Source organism: Erpetoichthys calabaricus, chromosome 3 (genome assembly GCF_900747795.2).
Source record: "Erpetoichthys calabaricus chromosome 3, fErpCal1.3, whole genome shotgun sequence".
Taxonomy (NCBI): Eukaryota; Metazoa; Chordata; class Cladistia; order Polypteriformes; family Polypteridae; genus Erpetoichthys; species Erpetoichthys calabaricus.
In genome coordinates, this window is record NC_041396.2 from 37,301,155 (window position 1) to 37,324,336 (window position 23,182).

At 38.0% G+C, this 23,182-nt stretch overlaps 1 protein-coding gene across 2 annotated transcripts in view; it reads left to right on the forward strand.

Annotated features, from left to right (window-relative positions):
• The window catches only part of LOC114649253 (olfactory receptor class A-like protein 1), a 94,753-nt gene that overhangs the window by 24,521 nt on the left and 47,050 nt on the right, over positions 1 to 23,182 (forward strand). The window contains exon 1 of one of the 2 annotated variants that reach the window (XM_028798756.2): positions 9,663 to 10,496. The exons of the other annotated variant lie outside the window; for it this stretch is intronic. Coding sequence (XP_028654589.2) covers positions 9,678 to 10,496 — 819 coding nt within the window. The 5' untranslated portion in view covers positions 9,663 to 9,677. Of the gene's footprint in view, positions 1 to 9,662; positions 10,497 to 23,182 lie in introns of those variants that run through there. 2 annotated transcript variants of the gene reach the window in all.

Here is a 23,182-nt window from a genome sequence, read left to right on the forward strand (position 1 = left end):
ATAAAGTTGTGATATGCAGACTTTTATTTTCTCACTGTTTCCCACTTTTGTTTCTTCTCACTGTTGCAATATGCTTGCATATTGTAATCTTTTTAGATAGCCAATAAAAGGTGTTATTTTGCTTGACTTCTCACTACATTCATAAACACGGCACAACACCCTAGTACTTCTCACTGTTGGAAAGGTTTCTGCTTGCCTTATTAAATATGACACTGTGTTGTCAAATAATTTAGAAAAGTGTGGTTTTCCTTTATACTTGTTATGATGTCCAATTCCATAATTATTTATCCACATTCCTGAATTTGGTTTTAAAATTATGATGTAATGTGTTTACTTCATATTAATTTTCACAACTTTATTTAATCCCATAGCAGGATCAAAATGTCACCATATAATGAAAACACTGTTATTCAGCAGTTTTCGCAATTGTCTTTATGATATTATTTTGTAGGCGACTTCAGGGGCAGGGTTAACAAAGTAGTATTTTATAAAGTAGCCAACAAAACCCCATCATACTACACATTATTTCCAGAGATTTTCGGTAGTAGACTTCACTTACATAATTTTAGAGAGTCAGGGACAGCTGGTGTGCATTCCTGTGAAATCCAGTAATGTAGTTTAATATTTCAAGCAACTCAGAAACAGGATTGATTTTGTCTGAAGTTATAGGAGCAGGCCTGTGTATTTACAACAGTAGACAATCAATAAGCATGTACCTGAAAATACAATGCATACAATGCAGCTGTAAAGAAACAGAGAAAGCATGTGGATTTTGACCACATAAACGTAAGAGTGCCATGTCTGTCTGATGTCTCGTGTTTGTTGTATCACTTCAGAATTCAAGAAAGAAACCAAAAGGGCTGAGATTGTGGCTGAATTTTCCATATCTGCAAAGCATATTGTACAGGCAAGAGTGGTGTCAGAGATTAGAAGTGAAAGCTGACAGCATCTCAGCATGCTTTTCAATTGTGCTAATTGCTGGTGATTCACTTTTTTGAGTAACTTACTAAATAAAAGAGATCTACTTACTTACTAACATTTTGTGCATTTTTTGATTTTCTCAGTTAGATAATAAAGTATTTTAGTATGATCTTCAGAAGAGTATGTAGAACACAAAAATGGACAGACAGAGCCATTATAACAGGCAAATCTTTAAAACACCACATGCCTACTGTATTTCCTACTACTCATTTGGTGTAGAATAGTTGGGCCCATTGATCAGAAACTGTGCATACCCCAGCCTAAAGCGTGCTCACTTATAGACATTTAAAAAATAACCTTCCAAAAGAAATTAGCTGTGGTGGGCTGGCGCCCTGTCCGGGGTTTGTTTCCTGCCTTGCACCCTGTGTTGGCTCCAGCAGACCTCCATGACCCTGTAGTTAGGATATAGCGGGTTGGATAATGGATGGATGGAAGAAATTAGAGTCCAGGGTAATACATCTGTGGTTTAAGGCAGCAGTCTTTAAACAATATTAATTAGGTCCACACATGTGAAAATCTTAATTTTTTACTGGTACAATTATTTATTTTGTATACCTTCAAATGGATGGCTCTGTAAGAGCAACAACTACATGAAGTTTTCAATAGTGCAAAACAGACGTTGAGCTGTAAAATGCCCTGGTGGTGAGTGCATTGACCTTGCTACTGTGCCTCAAAATAATGTTTTTTTAAAAACAATCCAAAAGTGTTCAAAAGTGCAGTGCTGCATCAAAAATAAATAATCCAATAAGAAAATAACAAAGGTGAAGTGGAGATTAAAATCACAATAAATAAATCCATTAAAAACAAGAGTAAAAACAACTGGCAGGAGCGGTCCTTTTTTAAAACCCAGTGCTTTGGCTCCCCTGCTTATCCTGTGCAGGCCTTGCAGCAGAGGAGTCGCCCTAACAGCGGACGCAGCTGATCTTCCTCAGGTCCAGTTGCCTGCCATCCCATGGCTACGAACAGACAAGACTTGGGTCCCCAACGGCCAGAGCACTCACGTTGGGGCTCTCCTCGCAAGGTTCCTCGACCCCTGCTGTCTTCCCGGTCTTATACGGCAAGTTGCTACTTTAACACACATCGCTCTTGGTCCCTGAGTTGCTCAGCCTTGAGCGATCACTCATTCAGCCCCCCAGTGTCAACCTCTCATGCTGTTCAAGGGGCTCTCCTTCCCAGCTGCCTGTCTTCTCATCCTCGAATCTGATCTCCATGCTCACTCTCACACCGCTCCTTCAGCCTCCTTCCTTCTTCTCTCTTTAACCTCCATTCGTTTTCATTTCTTTTTCCCTACTCGCACTCTCGCTTCCCCTTTTTAAAATGGGGACATGGCACAGCCATGTCGATTAGCAGCTCCCGGCACCAGTTAGGGTCACGGATAATCCTACAGCTGTGCACTTAGTGTTGAACCGCCCACTCCTGCATTGTGCCCAAAAACCGCTCTCACCACGCTACCACACCCACTCCTACCAAGATGCGAGTGCGGCGATTATTAATTTAAAAAGATGCTGATCAGCCGCGGATATCACTTTACCACAGGTAAGACTGGCAAGCTTTATTGAGCTGAATGGCCTATTCTCTTCTAGATTGTTCCAATGTGACTCTAAATTTGCTCAGTTAACCACCCTGTTCCTGAGATGGTATCAGCCTCGCACCAGATGTAAACAGGATAAGCTTGGACTCCTGGCGACCTTAAATTGGATTGGGTTGTTTCAGTTATGCTATGTTGTGTTGTTTTTACCTTATACAGCTGCATAACAGTTGAAAATTATAGTGCTTATCCATTTCTGCTCTTCCTTATACTACATAACTCATGGGGCCTTAATTGTTTTTTGCCATTGTATCCCCCAGGGGAGATCTGTTTGTTATAGGCTCATTGGATAAAAGAAGGATGAACCACAGCACAGTCTGCCAGCTGCTTTCACACACTGGCACCTGGAAAAGAAGAGTCTTAGCAGGTAAGATACAGTACATGTTTGTATTCAATGTTTCCATTCATATGTAATTTGAATGTTCTTACAGTGGCAGGAATTAATCAGCAAAAACATACGAAGTACGTGATTTGGCAAGTTCTTTATACAGTCATATGAAAAAGTTTGGGAACCCCTCTTAATTCTTTGGATTTTTGTTTATCATTGGCTGAGCTTTCAAAGTAGCAACTTCCTTTTAATATATGACATGCCTTATGGAAACAGTAGTATTTCAGCAGTGACATTAAGTTTATTGGATTAACAGATAATATGCAATATACATCAAAACAAAATTAGACAGGTGCATAAATTTGGACACCCAACAAAGATATTACATCAATACTTAGTTGAGCCTCCTTTTGCAAATATAACAACCTCTAGACGCTGTCCTCCGATAACCTTTGATGAGTGTCTGCATTCTGGATGGAGGTATTGTTGACCATTCTTCCATACAAAATCTCTCCAGTTCAGTTAAATTTGATGAACAGCCTGCTTCAAATCATCCCATAGATTTTCGATGATATTCAAGTCAGGGGACTGTGACGGCCAATCCAGAACATTGTACTTCTCCCTCTGCATGAATGCCTCTGTAAATTTTGAACTGTGCTTTGGGTCATTGTCTTGTTGGAATATCCAACCCCTGCATAACATCAACTTTGTGACTGATGCTTGAACATTATCCTAAAGACTTTGTTGATATTGGGTTCAATTCATCTGACCCTCGACTTTAACAAGGGCCCCAGTCCCTGAACTAGCTACACAGCCCCACAGCATGATGGAACCTCCACCAAATTTGACAGGTCGGTAGCAGGTGTTTTTTTTTGGAATGCGGTGTTTTTCTTCCGCCATGCAAAGTACTTTTTGTTATGACCAAATAACTCAATTTTTGTCTCATCAGTCCAAAGCACTTTGTTCCAAAATGAATCTGACTTGTCTAAATGAGCATTTGCCTACAACAAGCGACTCTGTTTGTGGCGTGAGTGCAGAAAGGGCTTCTTTCTCATCACCCTGCCATACAGATGTTCTTTGTGCAAATTGCTCTGAATTGTAGAACGATGTACAGATACACCATCTGCAGCAAGATGTTCTTGCAGGTCTTTGGAGGTGATCTGTGGGTTGTCTGTAACCATTCTCACAATCCTGCTCATATGCCGCTCCTGTATTTTTCTTGGCCTGCCAGACCTGGTTTAACACAAACTGTGCCTGTGGCTTTCCATTTCCTGATTCCATTCCTTACAGTTGAAACTGACAGTTTAAACCTCTGAGATAGCTTTTTGTAGCCTTCCCCTAAACCATGGAGACTCAACAATCTTTGTTTTCAGATCTTTTGAGAGTTGCTTTGAGGATCCCATGCTGTCACTCTTCAGAGGAGAGTCAAAGAGAAGCACAACTTGTAATTGACCACCTTAAATACCTTTATATCTCATGATAGGACTCACCTGTCTATGAAGTTCAAGGCTTAAAGAGCTAATCCAACCAATTTGGTGTTGCAAGTAATCAGCATTGAGCAGTTACATGCATTCAAATCAGCAAAATTACAAGGGGACCAACATTTTTGCACAGCCAGTTTTTCACATTTGATTTAATTTCATACAACTAAATACTGCTTCACTAAAAATCTTTGTTCGGAAGACACCCCAGGACTCAGATGTTCCTAGGAAATGAAAGACATACCACTGTTATCTTTTGGGTTGAAAGGAGAGTCAATTATTATGCAGGCTGGGAGGGGTTCCCAAACTTTTTCATATGACTGTACACATACATGGGAGTATATTTTCTAAATGTTTCTTGCCATTTTAGTTTGGTAACCTTTTACTAAATAATGCATAATTAAAAATATATTTTGTATGAATAAAAAAATACACTGTATGCTTAAAAGTAATTATAAATATAATGCTAGTCTATAATTAACATTATTATTATTAGTAGTAGTAGTAGTAGTTTAGTTCATAATATGACAGTTTCAAACCTGCTTAATCAAATTCAGTGTTACATGGCAGGAAATCAGGAAATATCCTGGATGGGAAGCCAGTCCATCATAAGTCCCATTCACAGGCACTCACACTCACACAGAGCCAATTAGTAATGATCAGATAATTTAACCTCCATGTCTTAGAAGATATGAAAATAAAACTTGAGTGCAAAGAGGAAAACTCACATGGATATGGGAAAAACACACTAAGACTAACATACTAAGCCTTCGTAAATAATGTCCATCCGCAGGATTTTAAATCCCACATGCATTATATCTAAATATCTAAAATGATTAATGTAGTCAAACACCCTTTAAAACATTTTTTTTTCATTCATAGGGACAGCATCAGACACATTTTACACCATTTCTTTCCTGAACGCCATCCATTACAAATGCATACAAATTTAGGCACACATGGCCAGTTTAGAATTGGCATTTGGCATAAAATTGCATATTTGTTTACATGGGCACAGGATTTATCCATTAAAAGGCAAAGTTAATTTTCAATCTGCAATGGAAAAGTACAAACTGTATACCATACATTAAAAATTCAGTTAAATTTCTGACTACTTTATTCAGCAAATTAAAAATCAACTTCAGTTTTCTTCTGTTGTCATTCAACAGGCGGATCAAGATTAAGATAGGAGATGTCACTCACTTTTTTAAAATTCTGGCTACTACTAATTTTGAACATCTGAGAACTAGCAATAATGTTAACAGATTATAGTTAAAACTAGGAATACGAAATTATTTTTAATTAAAGAACAATGAATTACTGTAGTTTTTTCATAAAACTTAACAATAATCTGAGTACAAAAAGCAATGTGCTTGGAACTGTTGGGAACAATTAAAATCAGAGAACTCAGAGAATGGGACTGTCCCATTATGTTACACATGTCAAAAATATTTAGATTTCAGTTGAAAGACACAAACATGCAGAAAGCATTGCTTTTAGGCAGTGGGGAGGTCTATTTCCCAGAATGTGGACCACTACCTTACTAAAACATGGCGCTGCCTTGTCTGAAGAATCATATCTGACTAAAATGTAGAAGTACCTTTGGTTAAATGCATTGCTGGTTAAACACATTTAAAAAATGATAAACTAAAACAACCACGATCCACAATCTGAATTGCAATCTATCTTTTCAATGTGGCATACACTTAAGAGAATATCTGGACTTAAACTCATCAAGACCTAAGTAACACTTTATTTTAAATATTAAACAAAGTGGAATTCAATTGTTCTCTCATTTGCTAGCTAAGTGAAGTTAAGGAACACGCCCCGAAGCTGGCGAGTGAGTGAGGAAGGCCCCTCCCCTCAGCCCGCTGCGTCTCACTCGGATTTGCACTAATAAATTGGTACCGCAAACGAATTTTGATACATAGCGAAATGAGAGAAGTCGCAAAATCAACCGGAATGTTCAAGCAAATTATAGGAAAAAAACAGATCTAAATCCATTAAGTAGTTCTCAAGTGAAAAAACATACAGACAGAGAGACATTGGATTTTATATATTATATATTAGTAAACCTTCAAAATAATGTGCAGTTAAAGTCTCAACAGCATTTTCAGCATTTCTGGAGCTTAGTAGAGCCAGATAACTATAAGAATCTTCACCAAGCAGCTCTGAAAATGTCTGCTTTGTTTGGGTCTATATACCCCTGTGAGTCAGCCATTTCTGACATGAATGTCATGAAATCAAAGTTCAGAACAAGACTGACAGATGAACATTTAAATGACTCCATCAGAGTGAATCGAAGTGGCTCCACTCCACCATACACCTCTCTTGTTGACTCCATTCAGTGCCAGTCATCTGACTAGCTAAAAAACAAATCACACATGCAACTGGACATGTGAATACTCTTGTGACGTGAAACAGTGACATGTAACAAAATGACAAATGAATAAGGAATATCTGTGTATTTGTAATTGCATTGTTTTGTTTTGACAGCATTCATATTTTAATTCAATAGTGTGAGATACACTAGAAAATGCATACAGACATACAAAATGCACTTGCAGGTGAACTAAATATTTTTTTTATGTTTTAATGCAAAATGTGAGTTGTGGACACCAACATTTTGTAAATGTTCAGGCAAAACAAGCGTATTCAGTTTGTTTGGGATGAAATAAGCTATGAGAATAAACGTTGAGTTTATGAGTAGTTCTCGGCCATTTTAATTTTGTAAAAGTATCTCTCAGGGGAAAAAAAGGTTGGAGACCCCTGGGTTAGAGAAACCAGGACATTTGTCCCTAAGAAACTGGGTTAACAAACAATTTCTGCATGAGTAACCCAGTGTTTTGGAAATGTAAACCCTTAACCGGGTTGCAATTAAGGATTTTGTAGTTAGCACTCTGTTAATTTGTGCATGCCCGTGGACAGTTATGTCATCTTGAAAATGTGAACGTGTCCAAGAGATTCATGTTTGCTAATGATGGTGCTTCATTTCTTATTTGTATAGTTACTTATGCTGGAGCATTTTGTCAAGGGAGAACTATTTAAGTGAAAGCATTCATGTAAACAGGAGTTTTTAAGAAATCAGGTTTCTGCCATAACCGGATTATGCACATTATTCCCATTTTTCTGTGTGCATGTATACGCACACATTGTTAACTATAAATTGGCCCAGTATTTTGGACTCTGGTGTGTATTTATCAAAAACAAAAAAACAGCATCTCATTTAAGATTAGTTCTTCTTCTTGTGGACCTCATTTGGCTACAATAGAAAATCACTGACCAGTAATGAAAATATCTGTGCTCAATTAATGGACAGATTAATGAATGTTTCCACAATTCCTTCTACTTTTCCAGTATTAGACCTTTTTATTGAAAGAAAAACTGCTTAAAAGATTTCATGTTATTAATTTAAAATGATACATCCCTAAACCATTCTGAGTGTCATTGCACTTTATTACTATAATTACATGCATGCATACTTTCTCAGACTCACTTACTGTAATTCAGTTAGGGCATGTGTGTGCTGTAGCCCATCCCAGCAGTACAGTGTGCAGGGTATGAAACATCCTGGAAGCGAAACCAGTTTATCACAGGGTACACACATATACTCATTCACATTGAGGCCAGTTAAGAATTACCTACATGCGCTTCAACACCAGTGCATCCACATGAAAACCCATCCAGAAATAAATAAAATGTATAAACACATTGACCAATAAGTAGAAATGGGATATGAACCAAAAATAGTGAAATGGCAGCATTAATCACTGAGTAACCCAATCTGATGGCTTTTAGATTTACATAGCTCAAGCCTGACCTTTAGTCACAGTCATTTTTCAGTCTCCCCTAACTTTAACATGAAAGGTAATGATGCGTCATACATACTGATTTTCACAAATTTTAATATTCCTGAAAATGACTGAAACAGTAAAGACATTTTAGTAGTCATTTGTAGGGCTCCTCCGAAGGAGCAGATACCAGTCCTTCTGCTGGGTTGTTGCCCTTCTATAGCCCAGTCCAGCTCTCCTCATGTAATGACTCATCTCCTGATATCTCCTTCATGCTCTTGAGACTATGCTGGGAAACACAGCAAATCTTATTGCAACGGCACATATGGATGTGCCATCCTGGAAGAGCTGAACTACCTGTACAACCTGAATCGGCTGCAGGTACTGCCTCATGCTACCAGTAATGACAAGGACACTAGCAAAACCCAAAACTAGAGAAAAATCAGTCGGGAAGGATAAGGAGAGAGCAATTATCTGTGGTCACCACCTGCAAAACAATTCCCTTTTTGGGGGTCTTGCTGTTGCCACCGCAGTGCACTTGTTGTCACTTTCATTTATTTCATTTCACAATTGATTATGCTTCCTCACTGGACAGACTGATATCCCTGAAGATTAACTGACTTGGTGTTAGACTGGGATGATTAAGTGTTCCCTTAACTTTTTTCAGCAGTATATTACATAATGGCAGGCATTAGATAGATAGATAGATAGATAGATAGATAGATAGATAGATAGATAGATAGATAGATAGATAGATAGATAGATAGATAGATAGATAGATAGATAGATAGATAGATAGATAGATAGATAGATAGATAGATAGATAGATAGATAGATAGATACTTTATTAATCCCAAGGGGAAATTCACATACTCCAGCAGCAGCATACTGATACAGAAAACAATATTAAATTAAAGAGTAATAAAAATGCAGGTAAAAACAGGCAATAACTTTGAATAATGTTAACGTTTACTCAAAGTCCAAGTGCTGTTGTGATGAGTGTGGCCCATTCACCCCAACATGGCTTAACACTTCCTTTTTATCTGTTCATGCCTGAACCCTCCTAATCCGGTTTACTGTTATATTGAGGGAGCCTATTTCATTGGCAATGGAGATGATGGAGGAGCAACACTATATAGGGTGCCTGTCTTTAACAAGGCAATTCACCAAACTGAACTAATGCATATGGCACTGGGATGTGGGAAGCAAACTGGATAGAGTATGGGAAGAAAAATTCACACAGACATGAGAACAATCTACAAACTCATACAGTCAGAGACTAAGCCAGTATTTTGAACCCAGTCTTCAACTTCTAACCACTGTACCAAAGTGTTGTCCACCTTTTTATTACAAGGTGGCACTTTAAAGTAGACTACCAGTTAATTTGTTCCCTGTATCTATAACTCTTTGTATGAAAAGGATTTAATATTATTTTGGCAAAATGTATCTTTAACTTTCTTGACCCTCCCTCCTTATTTCTTGCTCCTAGGTCTTAACGGTGAAAGGTTATGGACACCAGAGCTGTCGTCAAAGCTTCTAGTTTTCTTATCCTCACGATCATCAGCATTCCAACCAACCTGCTTGTCTGCTGCGCTTTCCTGCACAACCGCTTCACTGAGGCCAAGCTCCTAACAGCCGATATCATTATTTGCCACCTGGCCTTCGCCAACCTCATGGTTGCCTTAATTCGAAGCATCCCACAGACAATAGCTGCCTTGGGCTATGTGAACCTCTTTGATGATGTTGGCTGTAAAATTACAATCTTTTCCTTCCGTGCTTTCCGGGGCCTCTCTATTAGCCTTACTTGCCTGCTTTGTGTCTACCAGGCTGTAGCCATTTCACCTGCCACTTCTCTACTCGCCCCACTGAAAACGAGAATCCCTCAGTATCTGATGTACATCATCGTATTCCTCTATTTCCTGTACTACTCCACCAGTGTTATGACTGCCCTTAATGCTGTTTTTAACCTCTTTAACAACACCATTCCTCCATACACATTGAATTTAGAATACTGTTTTGTTTTGCATAAGGACTACTTTACATATATCTCAATAGGTTTTGGGGTCATGTCGAGAGACCTTGTGTTCATAGTGCTAATGATCATCATGAGTGGCTATATCCTAAAACTTCTTTATCAACATGGTCAAAAAGTAAAGAGCATCCGCAGTTCAGATCGTAGTCAAAAGGAAGGGAGAGCAGAAACCAAAGCTTCAAGGGCAGTGGTCACCTTGGTCATCTTGTATGTTGTCTTCTTTGGCATTGACAATGTCATCTGGCTGTACACCATGACCATCTCAAGGGTGACACTTCTTATTTCTGACATCCGGGTCTTCTTTGCAACCCTTTACACTTCAGTGTGTCCCATTGTGGTCATCACGACTAATCCAAAAGTCCAGAGGAAATTAAAACTGGTCAAGATGAAGAGAGAAATCCAGCCGACAGAGAGCAGTACATGTACGTTGTAAACAATGATTATTTTATTCACTGCTCTAAGATAAGAAGATGTAGTTTTTTACAAGGAAATTTACCTTATAATGAACAGTGTTTATTTAGCTGACCATTTGATTCATTATTTTGAATGATAAATACATTACATTGATTCCATAATTTGCCATTTGGAGACTTGAAACATGAATGAATGGATGGATGGGTTTTTGGAGAATATTAGAGCGTCTGAAAGGTCACTGACACTGCTTTTTCATCATTCTCATATTATACTTATTTAAGTTGTGATTTAAACGAAGACAGAGAAGTCACAATGATAAGTGAAATCTTGATGATAAAATCTATAACACATTGATCCCACTGTTCTAGCTGTTCGGCACCCTGTCCTAACCCTAAACTAACCCTACTTTGTGTCCAGTGAAGCTGACCACTGGGAACATGCCCTGGAGTACGCCGGATTAAGACTGACTTATTAGATAATATTGATTATGGAACTAATTAAGCAAGCTATAGCCTGTCATGTCTTTTTCTCTTTATGCTTTACAATAAATGTAATGCCACATTAAGTGATTTTTATGAAGGAAAGCAGTTCTTAAATCCAAACTTAATTGAAGAATGTTTTGTAAGAAAGTTAAACTTTATTAAACCAGATGTTCTACTATAAGGTAGAATTTTGGCTTTCATTTTTGAAATATGCACTCCAAAAAAAATCTTTCATTCATTTGCCAAACTGCTTTATGCCATTAGACAAACATAAGAAGCCACTGCTTGGTCTAGGAGCATCGAACACAAGACAAGTAGCAATCCTTGCCAGCAGACTTAAACCTCAGGTTTCATAAATCAGCTCAGACCTTATTCTATATTTGACTTTGATCTGTCATTTAATGCTTATGTTAATAAACTATAACATTTGTTTTATCCATCAAAGAAACAGAACCTTGATAGATTTACATCTCGTAGGATACAGAAAAACAAAAATATTGTTTTGTATGTGGTCAAGTTCATTATAGCAAGGTTCTATGTTAAGGTATCTTAGATCACATCACAGACAGCAGCAAGGGCCTTAAAAAATGAACCAAAATGATCACATGATCACTATCCTTAAGGCTTTTTATGAGTTGTGAGTCAAGATTAGGAATGAAGTTCTAATTTTTATACTTAAATCCATCGATGCCCAGTTCTTCTTAACTTTACTGAACTTGATATACACTAAAATGGACTTGACAGTGCCTCCATTAAGAAAAATGTTTCAAAATGACCTTAATTATGATACACATTTTACCTCCATGGCCAGTAAGTATATCTTCAGTCTCCCATTTCAACCTGAGTGACTTTCACCTTAATCAACTTAAAATGCGGTCTTCCTTTTATGAGTTTATGTTTGCTAATCTAAAAGTTCATTTTGGCACATTATTATTTTTCAGCAATATTTAGTAGTATTATTCTATTTTTATCATTTAATTGGTGACTCCATCTGTGTCATTTTATTTGACCATCTTCTTCACTATTCATTTATTTAGCAATAATGCCTGTTCCCAGTCATTTAATGTGATGGTGGGGCACTTTGAGATGTCATTATTCTGGCAGTTATGTAATAGAATGCTTTACTACTAGAAATGTTGATGATTCAGGATAAAAATAATTAATAAATATGATTCTGCACTAGTAATTTAGGGAATGGAAATAAAGGAAGACAAGAATGTTTTGGCAATTTATTGTTTTAATTTGCTTTTTGTAGTCCGACAATAGATTGTCAATCTTTCTTGTTTTGACCTCTGCTTTTTTATTTTCCCAACATCTTTGTTTGTCCCCATCAGTGGCATTTACTAGTCCAAAAGTTTCACCAGTTCTTTAGGACGAGCATTTCCCATGAATACAATACTTGCACACTGATTTTCATTCAAAGGAAAACACCACCCCAAAATATATATGTTTTTATATTGTGGCAGGCAGCTGGCATCCATGCCCAGCCGGGATGGCCCTGCACACTATATTCAGGGGGAGCAGCCCTGGAAAGTGCAATACCTCCCCCTGGACGCTAGATGGCCACCCCCTGGGCTGGAGTAGTGCCTGGGTTTCCCACAGGGCCCACTGGGAATTGGAGTTGGGGGCAGCCCTGTTGGGTCCCGCAGGTACCGCCAGGGGGTGTTGTGTTTGGGACTCTTGAGTCCGTGTGGGCAACAGGTCACACCTGGAAGTGCCACTGGAACTCGATGATCAAACACTTGGAGCACCTCCAGGTGACCTATAAAAGGAGCCAGCGACCACCACTCAGGGGCCAGAGTCGGGTGGAGGAGGACAAGCTTGCTAAGGACGAGTGGTGGTGCCAAGGAGAAGAAAGTGTTTGTGCTTGTGCTGTACTGGTGGTGACTAGTGCTTGGGACTGTGTTGTGGCTGGGGGGATTATGGGGAAGACGTTCCCTCCAGCTGAAGATAAATAAAAGTCCTGGTATTTCACACGTGTCCAATCTGTGTCGGGTCAGGCGCTATATAGTGTCTTCTTACAATATGTTACTTACTTCATGTACGTTTTAGTGGTAGACAAAAAAAATAAGGTAATGTTTTCGGGCAGAACAGGTATAGCAATCAATAGTGACCAATGTTGTACAACGGAAAACAATGTGAAAAGCATCCATTAAAAAAAGCAAAAAAAAATATCTCACATTACTTGTGTTATATACTGTACAGGTTAATTAAGAAGATGTATGCTCAAAACATGAAAAAAACATGTTTATTGCTAAGGTTTCGTTAAATATGTATACAACTCTATGATTCTGTCGTTTGCTGGGCTGGAAACATCACTTCAAGACAGCCCAACCAAATCAATGGGCAAATTAAAAAGACAGGTTCTGTTATGGGACAATATACTCTGGACACCCTTGAGGTAGTAGAGGAGGAAAGAATGAAAACAAACCTGAATGTCATTATGAACAATTCTGCACATCTTCTTTGTGACATGCTAAAACTGAAGATTTTCAGAGTGGTTAATGGAGGGAAATTCTCTTAAAAATTGGTTCAGGGCATTAGCTTTGTCCATATCCCCTTGTAGCCCCTTCTTCATCAGAAGATACTCATATGCTGTGACCAGGAACTTTTCTAATGAACGGTGATGTGTAAGTTAAGTGAGAGAAAGCCAGATTTTTTACACATCTTCACACTGCATGCCTGAACATCCAAGTCTGCTCTTTTAAATTATTATTCATTTCCTGGTCTTTTATTTTCTTCTCTACCATCAGGCACTTGCATGCTCTAGAAAAGCCATAACAACAATGATGACAAGAAGTGGAAGAGCTGTAGGAAAGTTGATAAAGATTCTCCATATGTGCAAAGCATACAATTATTCAACTTAAAATTATATATCGAGCACATCTGTCTCATTTAAAATTGTCTGAAATGTTTCCAGGGCAAGAGCCAACCTGCGAACATTGCAATCGAGCTCCGGCCTCACTAGGCCACATGTTTTGGGCCTGCACCAAATTAACATCATTCTGGACCAAAATCTTTAAATTTCTTTCAGACAGTCCGGGCATCACAGTCCCTCCTAACCCATTAACAGCTGTGTTTGGTGGACTCCCAGATGGGCTTAAAGTGGAGAAGGACAAACAAACTGTAATTGCCTTTACTTCACTATTAGCATGTAGACCTGTCTTGCTCAACTGGAACAATCCTAACTCTCCTATTCTAAGTCAGTGGGTAACTGATGTTTAATATTATCTGAAAATGGAAAAAATAAAATTCTCACTTAGAGAATCTGTACAAAATGTTTTCAAAACCTGGCAGGATCTAATCAATACCATTTTAGAATAAGCATTTTAATTGAGGAAGCAGATTTTCTCCCCTCTTTTTAAATTCTATTTATTTTTATTAATTTATTAATTCATCTATTTACTTATTTTTACTAGTTTAAAGTTTTAATCTACTGGCCTAACTCTCTTTCTCATGGGCGGGGGTTGATTTATTTCTAACCTAGTTTTGTAAAACTTGACTTGTTTGTATGGAATGTTATTTGATTTTAATAAAATAAAAATAGCAGCAAAATACTTAAATCACCAAGAAATCAAGCTCCAGCAGAGGTGTCAGCTGTATCTTTTTAAAGCAGGCAGCTTCATCAATCTTCAAAACATGTTATATATGGCATTCCTTATACTGTATTTACTGTACCCTTATATAGCAGGGGCTGCAGGCTTTCCTTTCTACTACTTTCTTAATCAGTGACTAATTTCTGACTTCTTCTCCCTTCATTTTAATTGTCTTGTTTTTTAACACTCAGTCCTCTGAATTGCTTCTTTTTTCCTTAAATGTCATCCAAACAGCCAAAAGACAACCAGTTAAGTCAGGGCCTCAAATTCCAACCGATTTCATTCCAACTAGTTTCTTAATTAGAAGCCTATTCTTTTTCTTAATTAAAACCCATTATTTAATTCCATTGCTTGTTGGTGCTCTCATTTGGCCACATCAGACATTTCCAAAACTATTGATTTTCTTTTTTTAATAACACCGTCAAAATGTTTTGCTGACCTAAGCAGATCAAAATCACTGAGATCTTCACCATTCTATATTTTCAGATATTGTATGATGGACACATGTTAGCTGGTCTTATTTTGGCTCCTTTTGTAATTCATGTATTTTTTGGCTGTGACTTAAGGAAAAAAACAATTAAGGAGTCTGAGTCTTAAATAGCAAGTCAATGGAAAAGGCAAAAGTAAGTCAGCAGCAGAAATTAGTCAGTGGTTAATAAAGTGGCAGGAAGAGAAGCCTGCAGCCACTGTAGCCCTCCCGGATCAGTGCTGGATACCCATGGTATATATGGTTAGCTGGATGACATTTACACCTGGCATTAAAATACATATATAATATAATAAAATGTGTCTCTGGTGACTCTTCCTATGAAGTCAGTAGATGGATTGGGAGAGCATGGGAGGTCATGAGGTCACCGGAAAGGGGTGTGTGGCGCTCCCGATATCTATGCAAAAGGACGAAGGTCCAAGTCTTTAGAGTTCTGCTGCTTCCTGTCTTGCTATATGGTTGTGAGACATGGGCGCTATCCAATGACCTGAGATGAAGACTGGACTCCTTTGGTACTGTGTCTCTCCGGAAAATCCTTGGGTACCGTTGGTTTGACTTTGTGTCAAATGAGTGGTTGCTCATGGAGTCCAAAATGAGGCACATTACCTGCATTGTGAGGGAGCGTCAGTTACGGCACTACGGCCATGTGGTGCGTTTCCCCGAGGGTGATCCGGCTCGTAAGATCCTCATTGTTGGGGACCCGAGTGGCTGGATCAGGCCAAGGGGTCGCCCACGTAACACCTGGCTGCAGCAGATAGATGGTCATTTCCAGACAGTGGGACTGGACTGCGTGTCTGCCTGGGGGGTTGGAAACTGGGATCCTGAGCTGTTTCGTCATGTAGTGGGTGCAGCAACGCATTGTACCTGTGCACCTGTGCATTCTCCCCAACTTGACTTGACTTGATTAAAATACAGTATGTCTCCATATCCAAATTGAGATTGGATGGACTCCCGACTTATGCACAGCACACCAGTCTCGACACAGACAGGCAGAGACATGAGTTCCAGCACAGTACATGTTTATTTACAAGTGGGGTTTGGTTTTCTTCTGCTCAATACAGCAGCAGCGTACAATAGAGCACCAAATACACAGTCAGTCCCTACTGTCTTCTTTTTCTCTCCTTTCTACTTCCACTCATCCTGAATGGAGTGAGGCAGCTCCTTTTATGTTACACCTATGAGTGCTCCAGGTGGCTCATCAGCGTTAACTGTTACTACTCCCAGGTGTGATGGAAACCCAAAGTAGGGCTCTGTAGCTCCCCCCAGTGGCCCCCACAGTACCCAACAGGGTTGTCCCAAACTCCATCTCCCAGTGTGCCCTGTGGGAATCCATGGTGCCACAGCCAACCAGGAGGGCTGCGCTCTAGCATCCCAGGGGAAGGTAGTGCCTTGTGGATGATCTCTCCCCAGTCCTTCCATCCAGCTGACGTCCTGGCCAGGTAATGGCAGTGTCCGCTCATCACACTGCACAGCACACTGAATGGCACCTACTAACCTGTAGTTAGAATGGGAACAGGCTGTTTGTAATGACCTGACAAGAAAAAGTGAAAAACAGATGACATGCCTCAGCTGACTAAAACCGAATGTAGTGTTTTATCAAGATGGCAGTCTCATGAAGCTAAAGCCGCACAGGTGTCAGGACTGGCCACCCTTCTGCTTTACCTGATCACTGTCACCACCCTACCTGGTTTTTTTTTTTGTCTTTTCTGCTGATTTGATTATTGTTTGTGTTCAATGTGGCTATAGCTGATGGAAACACTTCAGTGCTTTATTGAGAGGATAACGAATAGCTTGTTTAATTTAGTTTAGTGAAAAAATGCCTACCATGACTAATTCTGCATTTGTTCATTTTCTGAAATGCACAATCATTTTTGCTTGATTTAGAAAGTAATATTTAAGTCAGGTGAGTAGTGAACGACTTTTGTTGTTAAGAAAATATCCAGTATAACTGATTGTCTGTGGGCTCACATTTGACAAAATGTGTATTTTGGTAAGTATGTTTATTATTTATAACAAAAAATCCTCACTCATTTTGTGTTTTGATTAAGAAATTCAGGCATTAGTAAAAATAATTTTTACTTATTAAAAGCATCAGATTGTTTTTGAAATGGCCTACTACTTTTGTATTATGCCTTAAAAAACACAAGCAGTAAAATAAAACTAGCAGCAAATATGCTTCTTTTAATAATTATAAGTTCAAAAACAAGCATGTAAAGTACAGGAGGTGCCTGTGTAGGTGGCCTTACATATTCACTTGGCACACTAGGGGACCTTGGTGGAATAAAGGCTAAGAACCACTGCCCTAGAGCTTATTTTATCTAGAAACTCTGTTTCCTTGAAGTTGTCTGATTCCTTTTCTCCTTGGCAACTGCTTAAATTTTAGGTTGATTGCGTTTAATACCCAATAATGTGTACTTGAATAGATAGATAGATAGATAGATAGATAGATAGATAGATAGATAGATAGATAGATAGATAGATAGATAGATAGATAGATAGATAGATAGATAGATAGATAGATAGATAGATAGATAGATAGATAGATAGATAGATAGATAGATAGATAGATAGATAGATACTTTATTAATCCCAAGGGGAAATTCACAATATAGATATACTTAAATATATTTCAACCGTTCATCCATTTTCTGAGCCCACATATTTAATTTGATAGTTGTGGGGTTCTGGCAACCTCTTATGAATTTAAGTATGTCTGTCATGTTGCGTTAATTTTAACAGTTTAAGAAAACTTTTTGTAAAGTCCTTTAACCATCTTGTGACCTGTCAGACAACTCAAATTCTTTGTAGTTTATAACTAGTGGGCTGTTTCTTTGACAATTAGTACATTTCTGCAGCATTCTTGTGGTGTGCTTAATTAACCATCTCTGCTCTTCCTGATACCCTGTTACTCAGGGGCTTTCTATGTCTGTCTGCTATGACTTTCCTCAGGAGAAATCTGTCTGTTAGAGGCTCACTGCATAAAAGAAGATGCACCACAGAAGAGTGCAGCTGCTGCTTTCACACACAACGACAGGTAAGACACAAGTTTGTCTTCAATGTTTCTGTTCATATGTAACAAGAATGTTGCTACATTTGCAGGTATTAGACAGCTAAGGCTGATGGTTTGGTTGATCAAACCATAAGGAGTGGGTGTCATGGCCAGTACTTTAGAAGTATTAGTGACAGAAAGAGAAAGCACAGCGCTGTACAAGACGAAACAACTATTTCAGATTCATCACTATCAAATCAAAATATATAAAAAGTTAATTGTGAAAAGAATTTATCCGCTATGAAAGGAACTTAAACAAAAGCTGTCAGTCTGAAATCTTTTTAAACAGTTACAGTACATTACTAAAGTCTGCTACATTCCAATACTTTTCACATTGACAACACTCAGTCTTCAACTTTACACATCTTAGGTCATTTGGCAACTCCTGGAATTTTCCAGGTAAGAGTGAGCGCAGGTGTATAGGATGTTGTGAATTCACGGGTGGTAGACAGTCCTCCTGTTCAGATCAACAGTGAGCATCCGGAAACCTATAGGATGGTAGCACTACCTCAGAGCACACCATGAATGGCATCCCATTACTTTATAAAGGCAAAACTTATTATTGTTCACCTACACATCCATTTCCAAACCCAAAGGGTGTTTTTCACACTGCCACATTTTTTCTTCCAGGAAAAGTTGTCGACAGATAAACTCTCTTCCAGGTTACCTAAACCATGGCAGAATCTCCAATAAAGAGCTTCTGTAGTATTCTTTTGTAGTATTTTTTTTCCACTGATGAAACACTGTAAAGATAATTAATCCAAACAATCAAAAGAGAAAAGTATCCAAATTGCATATACACTATTGCAACATTTATGTTTATTGCCAGCACTTTAAATCTAATGAGTACATTAAGTTTATGGACAGTTTGTGGAACAGCCTTAATATTGCACTGACACGGGAGTTGTTTTTTGAAAGAGCAAATGCTTTTCTCCTGCGATGGACTGGCTTCTTGTCCAGGGTTTGTGTCTGCCTTATGCCCTATGCTCGTTGGGATAGGCTCCAGCCCCCTATACCCCTACAACCATGGATTAGATTAAGGGGGTATTAAAAAATGACATGACATGACAAATTGCTGCCTCAGAATTCACATGTGAGAGTTCATGCTGATAGAAAATGGCATAGCAGGTGTCTTCTTAGTGGAACAGGGCACTGCTTCTGGTCAACATATACAAACTAATGTAACTGTAATGTTATTAAATTATCTTTTTCTGGCAAACAATACGAACCATAAGTTTCAATGCTGTATGTCTGCATGTTTCACATCAGGAACTTTAATAACTGTATCCAGCGGGGTCGCATGCTCCATGGGAAGAGGTTCATTAGAAATTACAGCCATTACTAAACCCATATATATATTATGAAGGGCCATTCAGGAAAAAAAAGATTGGTTCATAAATATATAAATTGGTTCAGATATATATATTAGTTCAGGTACATTGGTTTTAATATATACATTGGTTTTAATATATCCATTCAGATATATATATATATATATATATATATATATATATATATATATATATATATATATATATATATATATATATATCGGTTCAGATATATACATTGGTTGGGATACATTGGTTTAGATATATATAAATTGATTTGCATAGATCCATTCTGATATAAAGTTAGCATCAGACTATATAAAGTAATTTCTGATAATATATAACATTAAAGCCTGATTATATAAAGTCAGTGTTGGAATATATAAAATCATTCCCTAATATATAAAGTCAAAACTTGAATATATAAAGTCAGCATTGGAATATATAAAATCATTCCTGAATATATAAAATTAGGACAATTCACAAATAAAATGGTCTAATTCCATCAAATATTCTCTAATTTCCATACTTGTCATTTCACTCCCATTAGTGAAAGGTAAACTTCAACAGAAGCCACTCAGAGTCGATCAGGCTTATGAGGTTCATCCAAAAATGCACCCATACAAAAAGAATAAACAAATATAGTGTTCAAAATGCCAGGCACATACATCATTTTGAATACATTAATCGAAAAGTGTTTTTTTTTTTTTTAATATTTCTTTTGAAGAAGTTTTGAGTTTTTGAGTTTACTAAAAATGTGCTTGAGTCGTTTTCAATCAATATCAATATAATCTGACTTTAAATTTAGGAATGAGTTTATATGAGTTTGTGAATTTCTCATTGGGATTAATAAAGTATCTATCTATCTATCTATCTATCTATCTATCTATCTATCTATCTATCTATCTATCTATCTATCTATCTATCTATCTATCTATCTATCTATCTATCTATCTATCTATCTATTCCAATGCTGACTTTATATATTCGGGAATGACTTTATATATTCTGACGCTGACTTTATATATTCATGCTTTGACGTTGTATATAATCAGGAATGACTTTATATATTTAAGTTTTGACTTTATATATTCTGACACTGACTTTATATATTCTGACGCTGACTTTATATATTCAAGTTTTGACTTTATATATTCGGAATGACTTTATATATTCCGACACTGACTTTATATATTCAGGAATGACTTTATATATTCGGGAATGATTTTATATATTCCGACGCTGACTTTATATACTCCCAAAATCATTGTAATTGCCTGTTTGGCACCAAATAGCACTCCATAATAGATCGGTTTAGATATATATATATATATATATATATATATATATATATATATATATATATATATATATATATATATATATATATATATATATGCCGGTTCACATATATATACATTGATTTAGATATATATACACTGGTTGGGATATATATAAATCCATTCAGATAGGCCAGATTACATATTCTCTTCTTGTGTCAGCGCATGCATGTGCGAGTGCTTACACCTAAAAAAAGATTGTCCTGTCAAAATAAGAGACTCTTTCTCCTTCTTGACATGAATCATCTTTAAATGAAATACTGCCAATAAGGAATAATAGAAATCACCGCGCTGCTTTCTATCTTTGATGAACTAACATTTTATGGGGTGAAAAAAATGATCGCCCCTGACTGATACACTTAATCAGTAGTGTGTGCGATCCACAATTTGTAAGTTTGAGTGTGTGTGTGTGTGAGTGTGTGTGGTTTTGTCAGTTTTACTATAAAAACAGTTAGACATCAGTTAGGGCGGCATGGTGGTGCAGTGGTAGCGCTGCTGCCTCGCAGTAAGGAGACCCGGGTTCGCTTCCTGGGTACTCCCTGCATGAAGTTTGCATGTTCTCCCCGTGTTTGCATGGGTTCCTCCCACAAGCCAAAGACATACAGGTTAGGTGGATTGGTGATTCTAAATTGTCCCTAGTGTGTGCTTGGTGTGTGTGTGGGTGGGTGGGTGTGGGCTGGTGCCCTGCCCGGGATTGGTTCCTGCCTTGTGCCCTGTGTTGGCTGGGATTGGCTCCAGCAGATCCCGTGACCATGTGTTTGGATTCAGCGGGTTGGAAAATGTATTAACTTTTAGTGGACTACTAAAACACATAGGAACAAGTTGCTTCAGTGTTTTGTGACAGTCTGGGTTGGTGCCACACACCCTTGTCACATCTGGGAGCCTCTTCCACTCTGAACTGTCGATAGTCATGAACCTAGATGAGCCGGGCAAATGAGGGCACACACATACAGAAAGGGGTTGTTGCAAAAAGTATCAAGTGATTCTATTAAAATCCTAAAAGGAAGACAGTGCAGACAGTGCAGTGATTCAAATCTTCAAAAATAATTCAATAAAAACACAGCAAATCATGGAGGTTAAAAAGTTCCTAAAGATAAATAATCAAAAAATATTCCATAATGTCTTTGTTAAAATCCAGAGACAGTTCTTTAAAAACTCATGAACCACAATGGGATTAATAATGTTTGTGTAATCTAATCAAATCTAATCTAACCTAACCTAACCTAATGCTTCCTTCTAAAACAAGACATCACCTCAGCATACCCTGTAGGGGGTTTCTGCAGCCAGAGGAGACGTCCTTCCAACAGATGCAATCAATCCTAAATACCTGCTTTGGTTCCCCATTGCCAGACCCTCTGCATCTCTGGGGCGCTGCATCGAGCTGCACACGTCTCCCACTGCCAATCATTTGCAATCTGTGGGAGACTCCATATAACGGGCTGCTCCTAACTCCCTAGTGTCATTCAATAGATAGATAGATAGATAGATAGATAGATAGATAGATAGATAGATAGATAGATAGATAGATAGATAGATAGATAGATAGATAGATAGATAGATAGATAGATAGATAGATAGATAGATAGATAGATAGATACTTTATTAATTCTGCTTCTTTCTCTTGTTTTAAACTCCACTTCTCTTTTCTATTTCTCTGTTCTCACCCTCTTATACTGGCTTAATTGGCTGCAGATTGGACCATCCGAGGTGTAAATGAGGCACCTAACTGATCCACAAGCACATGAGTACACAATACAGCAAGCAATCAATCCAGGAGCAGCACTGACAGATGCACACCTGCACTCATTCTTAGCCTGCATGGTGCCACGGACCACTAATTACAAGTTTAATACAGGAAGAGTTTCACAGACCATGGACATTTCATGTACAGCCTTTCACAGACTGGTAGTATTAACATAATGACCATGCCTGCTGTCATGAGAATGAAAAGGAAGCATTACCATTACATGAGCTGTTTTCTCGATACAGGAATTAGAAAATATGTGAATACTGAGAGCTAAAAAAAAAAAAAGTAATAAGCAGACCCCCGTGACCCTGTGTTCGGATTCAGTGGGTTAGAAAATGGATGGATGGATGGAAATTAAGGTTAAAAGAAATCAATTTTTTTTTAAACTCCCTCCAAGTGAGGACTCTGATGACAGTGAATGGCTTTCACTGTAAGTACCATTTCCATGTAAACTTTCTGCCCCAGAAATTGGGGCTGGGGGTGGAGCTAAGTAGGGGGATCAGAGGCATACATTCCATTCAGTATCCACATGGTG